General features: G+C 54.4%; 1 protein-coding gene across 5 annotated transcripts in view; it reads right to left on the bottom strand.

The window, feature by feature from the left end:
- Positions 1–279: 279 nt before the first annotated feature.
- Positions 280–9,663, bottom strand: part of IMPDH1 (inosine monophosphate dehydrogenase 1) — a 29,768-nt gene continuing 20,384 nt past the window's right edge. For 2 of the 5 annotated variants that reach the window (XM_027771187.1, XM_027771186.1), the window contains exons 7-16: positions 9,534–9,602; positions 9,304–9,391; positions 6,759–6,958; positions 6,015–6,105; positions 5,727–5,822; positions 3,074–3,217; positions 2,836–2,980; positions 2,450–2,593; positions 2,251–2,334; positions 280–1,029 (exon numbers count right to left, since the gene is read on the bottom strand). In XM_027771187.1, coding sequence (XP_027626988.1) covers positions 1,008–1,029; positions 2,251–2,334; positions 2,450–2,593; positions 2,836–2,980; positions 3,074–3,217; positions 5,727–5,822; positions 6,015–6,105; positions 6,759–6,958; positions 9,304–9,391; positions 9,534–9,602 — 1,083 coding nt within the window. In that variant the 3' untranslated portion in view covers positions 280–1,007. The remainder of the gene's footprint in view (positions 1,030–2,250; positions 2,335–2,449; positions 2,594–2,835; positions 2,981–3,073; positions 3,218–5,726; positions 5,823–6,014; positions 6,106–6,758; positions 6,959–9,303; positions 9,392–9,533; positions 9,603–9,663) is intronic. The other 3 variants (XM_014587194.2, XM_027771188.1, XR_003549138.1) reach the window with 2 other exon arrangements.

Here is a 9,663-nt window from a genome sequence, read left to right as displayed (position 1 = left end):
AGGAGCGCCCCCTCGGGGAGGCGAGCCAGTGGGGGGAGCTGCGGGCCAGCTGGCGGCAGTCGGGCACGCCAGTGTGGGCGCAGGGCTGGGAGACCTCCCGCCATGCGGCCCACCTGCGCCAGCACCCCCTTGAGTACCGCAATGCCCTCATTGCATTCCTAGGGAGGCTGGGCCTGGTGCCCCCCGCAGCCCGGCTCTGATGGAGCTCCAGGCCCCAGTGCACCACCAGGAAGGAGCCAGCCACCAGCAGACAGGGACAGTGATGGGACAACAGAGGCATTGAGACCTGCTTGATTTATTCAGATTATTTAATATACAATGACGCAACTGTGACCCCGAAGTGTGCAAAGTTAAAGCCTTCAACTGCAGCTGAGAGGAGAGGCAGGAATGGTACACCTGGGGGTGGTCAGGAAGGACGGGCAGGTGGCCTTCAGCAGAGCAGTCTCTTCCCCAGGGCCTGGGACAGGGGAGTGGCCTGAGGAGCAGGGCCCAGGGGGTAGCCTGCAGCCAGGGGAAGGGGGCAGAGACCTCCCCCTGGCCTAGGTCAGGGGCCCAGAAGTGCCAAATGGCTGAGGGGCCAGCAGCCCAGAAGGGGGCCAGAGGCAGGGCCAGGAGAGCACCATTTCCTGGGGGGTAGTTGGGGAGGTGCCCTACAGAAGCCAGGAGGGGCCACCTGCCCCAGGAGGGGCGCCGGGCCTGAAGCAGGCTGCAGCGAAAAAGACCTGAGGCAGGTGCAGGGCCTGAGAGCCCCGGCTGGCTGGGCCCAGAAGTTGAAGGAAAAATCCAGGGGGCTCCCAGAACAGCCTGGCCCAGGGAGCAGTCCTGACCCTGCAGGGGATGCCCAAGGAGGGGCCACAGACCCCTCAGGGCCTCCCTCCTCTCTCCTGGAAAGGAGCTGGGGAACCCGTAGTGCAAATCCGTGGACCATCCAGATATGGAGGGAGGCTGTGCCCGAAGGGGGACCCTGGGGTGCGCCCCCTCCGCCACCACGGCCTCCACCACTGTCTTCAGTACAGCCGCTTCTCGTAACTGTGGGGACAAGGCAAGAGAGGGACCAAGAGTAGGTGTGTGGACTCCGCTCCCTTCCCCAAATCCTCTTGGCCAGGGCCCCCAGATGTGGGAGAAGGCAGGGGTGGCAGGAGCCCGTCTCAGCTGTGGGGGTGGGAGGAAGGCAGAGAGCAAGCCTTGGGCCCCTGTCCTCCCCAGGCCATGGCTCCTGAGGAATTATGTCAGGTCCAGAGAGTCATGCTCCTTCGGGCCACTGCCACATCCAAGCGGACAGTCCTCAGCAGCCAGGATGGAGAGAGCTCAGGAAGGCAAGGCCCACCATCATAGAGCTAGCTCCAAAAAAGCTGAACCCACTGTCCATGTCTCTGCATAGCCCCACACACAGCGGCCCAGACTCCTGGGTCTGACCTAAGATGGGGTGGCCTCAGGCCTGCGGTCATGGGCTCCTCTCTGCACCCAGCAGGGATGTGTGTTTTGACTGCAGGAAGGAGCACTGCTTGTTTGTTCCACCATGGTGCTGAGAGTAGGGGGCCAGGAGGGTCCATCCCGAGGGCATGTCCCAGGAGTGTACCCCAGCGTGGCCCCTGGCCCAGTGCCCAACACCCGCCAGCCCAGGTCCCGCCCACACTGCCCCTGCTCTACTCTACACCTGGCCCGGGCAGCGCGGTTACTTACACGGCAGAAAGGTATAGCTAGGGGAGGGTGGGGCAGAAAGAGACACAGGTTAGATGCCCGCCTATGCCTGGGGAGACGGGCCCTCTCGACCAGGCGGGGCCGCATGCCTGCAACTACTGCTGCCACCTAGCACTGCCCCCACCCATGGTCGCCCCCACGCTGTCCCTGGCACTTGACTCTGCCCTTCTCCCCATCAGAGGGCTCATGCCCCCATCTTCTGCCTGCCTGCCCGGTGCCACCACCAGCAAGAGCCCAGCATCACCAGCCTCTGCCACCAGCCACCAAGCTTCCTAAGCAAGCAAGGGCTGGGAGCCTGGGTGGGCCACACCTCCCATGCCCAGCTCGGGGAGATGCCCGAGGGGAGGGGAGCAGCCTGCCTACAAGGGCACTAAAGGGCTAAAGGTAGGCTAGACCCTGGAGGAAAGGGTGACGGGGTTGTCCTGCAGCAGAACCCAGCCCTGGTGCCATAGTCCATCGGGTCCCTGGAACCTCAGCTCAGCCTCTGGCCTCTGGCCCCACCTGCCCAGCCCGGTACAGCCAGGAAGGGCCAGGAGGCGCCACACTTACGAGTGCAGCCCGTGGACGCCACCCTCGATCTGGGCCGACATGGTCCGCTTCTCAAACTTGAGCTCCCCTGAGTACATCATGGACCTAGCAGGAGGCAGGTAGAGCGGATCAGGGGGATGGAGGGCAGACAAGACAGAGGGGAGAGGAGGGGGGAGTCTTGCAGGTGCCCCGCTGCCACCCCACTAGGCACAGCACTCACCGCAGGACAGACAGGCTGCGGGCCCCGATATCCTGGCAGCCATGCTGGATACCTGCGATGAGGTAGGGCACGAACTTCTGAATGGAGCCTTTGTCCTGGATGGAGCCCGAGACGCCCTGAGCGATCTTCACCTTATCCCCCTCGCTGCACGGAGGGTGGGGAGACTGAGCCCAGCAACCGGACCAAGGACCCTCCCCCCCTCAAAGGCACAGGCAGAGGGAAGACTATCCAGAAGGGTCCCCAGAGGAGCCCTGCATGGCTACAGCAGGGACGAGAGCAGACACCGGCTCAGGAGGCACGAGTGCCACTCTGCGCCTCCATGTCCAGGGTGCTGTGGGGCTGGCACTGTGGGGGCTGCCCTGCCTGGCTGGGGTCTCAGTGAGCACCTGAAATAGCGTTTCTGGCTGCTGCTGCTCTTCTCCATGGCATCCAACGAGCCCATGCCCCGGTACTTCTTGAGCCTCACGCCATCCGAGAAGAAGTACTCGCCGGGGGCCTCCGTGGTGGCAGCCAGCAGGGAGCCCATCATCACTGTTGTGGTCAAGGTGTCAGGGCCTCCGACTGCCTGCCTGGCTCTCAGCCCCACACCCACCCAACCTCACCCCCCAGGGGCCACCCCCTCACCTGTGGAGGCTCCAAGTGCCAGGGCCTTGACCACATGCCCCACAGTCTGGATGCCGCCATCGGCTATGATGGGCACACCAAAGCGTCGGGCGTACTCGGCCACCTTGTACACAGCAGTGCCCTGGGGCCGGCCACAGGCCATCACTGGGGGAGGGGAGGTTCAAAGACAGGGAGGAGTCACACACAGGGGCCGGGCACAGGCCAGTCAGCCCTTCCGCCTTGTGCCTGACTTCCACTCGGGAAAGGGACAAGGCTGGAATGTTTCTGGCCCAAGAGAGGTCCCAGAGAATAACACCCTGGAGAATGTCACTCCAGGTCCCTGGGCCACCCAACCCATGATAATGCAATGGAGGAACAGTACAGTCGTCCCTCGGTGTCTGCGGGAGATTGGTTTCAGGAAACGCACCCTTTCCCCCGCACCACACACACACAGATAGCAACACCTGTGGATTCTCGAGTCCCTTACAAAACATGTCACAGTATTTACATGTGACTTATGCACATCCTCCCACACCGATTTTTATTTTTTTATTTTTATTTTTTTATATTATGCTAGAAGATCAATTGCACTCACTGGAGAGAGACAGAGAAAGAGGGAAAATGAGAAAGCACCCCTTGGTGGGGAAGGCCACACCACAATCCCTTCTCTATTTCTCCTCTTGGGATTTTGGGCATGCACACACACATACTCAGCATGTTTCTCAAGCCACCAGATCTGGGACGCAAACTGCACAGTGAGCCCTGTGGGAATCAGCACTTTACGTACCACCAACTGGCTGGCACCCTCCTGCATCGGTGTCCCTTTTTTTAAATAAGGAAATTCACGTGAAGTGTTTCCATTTTTTTCCCATGTAATGAGTTATCTTGGGGATAGGACCCACATCTAAACACAACATTCATTCATGTTCCATTTACACCTATACACACAACCTGAAGCTAATTTTATAGAGTATTTTTGTATTACAAAGTTTTGACTGCAACCTGCCACCTGAGGTTAGGTGTGGAATTTTCCACTTTGGGCATTATGTCAGTGCTCAAAAAATGTTGGATTTGGGATGATTTCAGAGCTTGGGTTAGAGATGCTTGACCCAGAATACCTAATATAATGTAATACTATGTAAGGAATCGTCATACCGTATTTTGGATTTTATATTATTTTTATTGTCATTTTCTATTTAGAAAAAAATATTTCTGATCCACAGGTGGTTGGATCTGTGGTGGGTCTGGAGGGTCCACTGTATCAGCCTCCAGAGTATATGACATGGTGCACCAGACATGGTGGTTAGCCTCACTTCCCCTGCAAAAGCTGGTACTCAGGCCCTCCTTTGGGATATGGTTTGCCTGTCTTTAATTTTTCAAGTTCCTTAAGTGTTAGCTTTTAAGTGAGAATCCAAAGGAATGGGCAGTTATCTAGGGACAGATGCAAGGTTGATGGACAAGAAAGGGACCTTTCATTTGTTTTGTCCCCACCTCACCCCAAGGCTTAGAGCAGCAGGGCCTGATTATTATAATCGGTGCTCAATTAATATTCATGAAGTATGCCAAAGAGAGTTCAGGGTTCACCATGATGGTCATCTAAGGTGGAAGGTAAAAAGCAGAGGTTCTGAAAACCAAAATAAGGAGATTTTTTAGGCAAGGAAAGCCAAATGGGTTACTCAGTGTTTTTGAGAAATGATTCTCACAAGAGGGGCTAGATATATCCCCTCAGGTCAAACCAGGCCCCAACTCCTCTAAGCAACCCCCACAAAGCAGCTTCCTTCATTTGTGGGAGAACTCCTTCAACCATATAGGGGACACAAATCAGGGTGTCTACTCCCCACCATATGTTCAGGAACCCACCCATAAAATGGCCTTGTGATAGAATGGAACCTTCCCACGTTCACCACACGATGATGCAGGTAGCGATGTCCTTACACAAGGGGCCTGGGAAACATTCATGGAAAACATGTATTATGAAAAAACTATAAATGGGGACCAGCAGTTGGCATACTGGCTATGTCACTGGATTCTCATGCAGTTGACCACAGTTCGAGTCCCGGACCCAGTGGCTTAAATTCACACCAGGTGTATGTGCGTGTGTGCCCAAGATCCCGAGAGGCGAATGGAAAAGAGGGGATTGTGGAGAAATCACCCCCTGGGGGGGAGTGATTTCTCACTTTCTGTCTTTCTCTGTCTTTCTGATGAGCACATGCACCCTATAGCAAAAAACTTTCTAAAAAAAATTTTTAAAAAACTATAAATGGATTTCAATTTTGTTTTTGTGCCCCCAAAGAAACTTGTGCTTTAATTCTATCTTTTCATAAACTCTTGGAAGTCCATATTTTCAGGGACATGCTGTCTCCAGGTTTTAAGTATCTGCCTTGTCACAAATCTAATCCAAAATCTGAGCTGGCATTCAGCATGCACCAGGGAAGACAGTCACACCGGCCTCAGGCCTTGAGACCTGGTCTCCAGAACAGACTGAGAAGTTCAGCTGGTACACAACCCTCTTGTGCTTATGCCTGCTTGTCCCGAGGCAGTGGGCTAAACAGGACAGAGCCTATGCCTGGGACACCCTGAGCACCTGAAGGGGCCTGACAGAGCACCCAGTATGCACTAAACGAGGCCCCGAGGCCTTCGGGAAACCAGGGGAGTGGGCTTCTGTTGAACCCACCTTCTTGGGTGATGCAGATGGAGCCGCAGCCCATGCCTACACGCAGCCCGTCTACACCAGCATCGATTAGATTCTTAGCCTGGGCTGCTGTCACCACTGGGGAGAAGGACAGGGGAACAATGTGAGGATGACACCCCATCTTGCCCAGGGGCTTCCCAGGACCCTGTGGACCCCTCCCTCCACCTACAGTGACCAAAGCCCATCCTGCCCACCCTCCAGGCCATGAACATCACCTAGAGGTACTGAAGGAGAAAAAAGGGCTGCACAGGAAGGGGACCCCGCACTCACCATTCCCCCCAATCACCTGGAGGTGGGGGTACTTCTGCTTGATGTAGTGTACCATGGCAATCTGGTAGACCGAGTTCCCCTGGGATGAGTCCTGTGAGAAAGGGGGACAGAAATGCTTAGGCTCAGTGCAGGAGGGAGGTCTCAAGTGGGTGACCCCCGAAATCATACAAAGGATGTTGTAAGTACGCTCTTTATGGAAAGTCACTTGTCAACTCCCAGCTGACTCTCAAAGGGGCCTGCTTACCCTTGAAGGGTGGCCCACCGCTACTGTACCATCTCTAGGTAGATAAAACCCTTGTACAGCCGTTCCTCGCACCAAGGAGGCATCGCCTGGGGTCGTATCTTGTTTCCACCAAGTCACGAACCAAACACAATTACTTAACCTCTCTGAGCCTCAGTCTCTTCACCTGGTGACTGGGGATGGCGATTGTATGAGGCTGTTAAGATTAAATGAGCAAATAAACATAGAGGTCTGAGAGCACCAACTGGCAAGTGGGAGGGTCTTAGCAAAGTGAGCTGTAATGATTAGGGTCAACGTATGAGCGAGGAAGGGCCTCAGGGGGTCCACGTTATTCTGAGCAGTCCAGACTGTGCCAGACGCTCCTAATTCTGGTGCCCGGGGGTGCTCAGGAGCAGAGGGAGAGCCGAGAGGGAGGGTCACAGACTTAACTGCAGGTGAACTGGGGCCTCCTAAGCCTCTCTCGCCAAAGCACCCCACCACCCCTACCCTCCCGGTGCCCTCACCAGTACTATGACGTCCGCGCCTGCCTGAGTGAGCAGGTCCAGGCGGTATTTGTCATCCTCGCGGGTGCCCACGGCTGCCCCGCATAGCAGCTGCTTGTGGGAGTCCTTGGAGGCCAGAGGGTAGTCCCGGTTCTTCTTCAGGTCGGTGCGGGCAATGATGGCCACCAGCTCGTCTCGATCATTGACAATGGGCAGCTTTCCTAAGAGGAATGCACAAACGAAATGAAGAAGCGGGATTGAGGGGCAGGAGTGGTTGTTTGGGAGGGTGAAGATAAAAATCCAACATGCCAGAGTCCACTGAAATACCCAAACCAGCCACTGGGTGACAGCATTACCCAGAAAGTGTTCCCAGGGACCTGACCTTCTTCCCAGGGAACAGGAAGCAAAGAAACATTCCAGCCAAGAATGTTCCTGGGGCTCTTCCTGCCCTGTGGCCTGGCCAGGATGGGATGGGCGGCCCTGAACACTAGCAGCTTTGAACCTGCTGGGCCACAGGACACAGCAGTCAAAAAACTCCTAGCCAGGGTACAAACATAAGGCTGTCTTGTAGGGACAACCTGCACCCTGCCCAACACAGACCCCAAAGAACCCTCCAGTATGGATAGGGAAGCATTTTCCAGTGTAGCCCACAGAGACCGAGTGAGTATTACGTAATTCAACTAAATATAACTGCAGGACTTCTCAGAGCCTTTATTAAGTGAATGTGCAATTCTTTTTTTCTTTTCTTTTGTCTTTTTTTTTTTTTGGAGAGATTTTTGATGGATAGGGAAGCATTTTCCAGTGTAGCCCACAGAGACCGAGTGAGTATTACGTAATTCAACTAAATATAACTGCAGGACTTCTCAGAGCCTTTATTAAGTGAATGTGCAATTCTTTTTTTCTTTTCTTTTGTCTTTTTTTTTTTTTTGGAGAGATTTTTGCTATAGGGCGCATGCGCTGGCCAGGAAGACAGAGAGAGACGGAGAGACAGAAAGCGAGAAATCACCCCCGGAGTGAGGTGGTCACACTGCAACCCCTTCTCCTCCATTCTGCTCTCAGGACCTTGGGTATACACACACATGTACCTGACATGAGTTTAAGCCACCAGGTCTGGGACTTGAACTGCAGTCAACTACATAGGAGTTCAGTGATATAGCCAACTGCTGGTCTTGTGAATGTGCAATTCTTTACCCAAGATGGGATACAGAAAGCAGCATCTCAGGCCAGCCAGTGGTGTGGTGGTTCCCATATGGCCAGCTGCACAGTTCAAGTCCCAAGCCCGACAGCTTGAAAATATGCTGGGCACATATGCATCCATGCCAAAAATCCCAAAAGGAGGAGAAAATTGGGACCAGCAGTTAGCATAATGGCTCTGTTGCTGGACTCCCACATAGTTGACTGCAGTTCAAGTCCCAGACCTGGCAGCTTAAACTCATGCCGGGCACGTGTGTGTGCGTGCCCAAGATCCTGAGAGGAGAATGAAGAAGGGATTGTGGCGTGGCCATCCCCCCTTGGGGGTGATTTCTTACTTTCTATCTCTCTGTCTCTCTCTGTCTTTCTGGTGAGCGCACGTACCCTCTAGTGAAAACCTCTCAAAAAAAAAAAAAAGGAGGAAGAAATCAAAGAAAGGGGAAGAGAGGGGATTGCAGTGTAACCATCCCTCATGGCGGGTGTTTTCTCACTTTTTTTTTCTCTCCCTCTCTCTCTGTCTCTCTCTGACAAGCGCACACACCCTCTGGCAAATTTTTAAAAATAAATTAAAAAAATAGGGGCCAACAGGTGGAGTAGTGGTTAAGGCATTGGACTCCCATGTGGTCAACTGCAGTTCAAGACCCAGACCCAGCAGCTTGAAACTCACACTGGGTATGTGTGCATGCCTGCCCAAGATCCTGAGAGGAGAATAGAGAAGGGATTGTGGTGTGGCCATCCCCACTAGGGGGTAATTTCTCACTTTATGTCTCTCTCTGTCTCTCCAGTGAGCACACACACCCTATAGCAAAAATCTCTCTCAAAAAAGCAAACAAGCAAGCAAGCAAGCCGGAGAGGGCCCTTGGCATGGTGGTTAAGGTGGCTGGATCCCACATGGCCAGCCCCCACATGGTTTGAGTCCCCAACCGGTACCTTGAAAATCACATTGGGTAGTTGTGCATGCATGCCCAAAATCCTGAGATAAGAACGGAGGAGAAGGGATTGTGTCATGGTCATCTTCTCTTGGGGGTGCTTTTACACTTTCCTTTCCCTCTCTCTCTGGTGAGCACACGTGACTTATGGCAAAATTTTTAAAAAGAGAAAAGAAAGCAGCAAGTCTCAGATTTCTAAGTCTGGAGAGTCCTGTTTTTATGACAGGCATCTCACAGACTAGTTTTAGGAGCTCTGAAGACACTGAACTAGGGACAGGTTTCCCTATGCCAGGAGAAAGACTTGAGGAAGCATGCTCCAGCCTGCTTGGGGTTATTCTGGCCTTCCGAGGGCCTGGTGTGGGTGTTGGGACCACCTGGGAGACTATGAAGAAACAGATCCAGGGTGCCAGACTGAGAGGTGGCATTCTCCACCCCCACCCTAGTACCTTTCTTACTGCGCTGCAGGATCTCATTTGCCTCTTTCAACGTCACACCCGCTGGAGCCACCACCAGTTCGATGCGCGGTGTCATCACCTGTGGGGCCAGGAACATTTGCCTGCAGGTTGGCAGGTGAGAGAGAAGGAGCCAGGCCTCCCTCTGATGCCTGGGCCGAGGCACCAGCCCAGGGGATGGGGTCCTTGGCATCCCAGCCCTGCTTGCCCTGTCCTGCAGGTACCTCACTGAGGAGGGTGGTGTGGTCCTTCTCGGCGAGGAAGTCAATGTCCCGGGAGGTGACGATGCCCACCAGCTTGCTGCCCATGGTGCCCGTCTCGGTGATGGGGATGCCGGAGAAGCCATGCCCAACC

Source organism: Tupaia chinensis, unplaced genomic scaffold, assembly GCF_000334495.1.
Source record: "Tupaia chinensis unplaced genomic scaffold, TupChi_1.0 Scaffold000192_1, whole genome shotgun sequence".
NCBI lineage: Eukaryota > Metazoa > Chordata > Mammalia > Scandentia > Tupaiidae > Tupaia > Tupaia belangeri.
The sequence above is the reverse complement of the archived record's forward strand: the minus strand, read 5'-3'. Positions and strand labels throughout refer to the sequence as shown.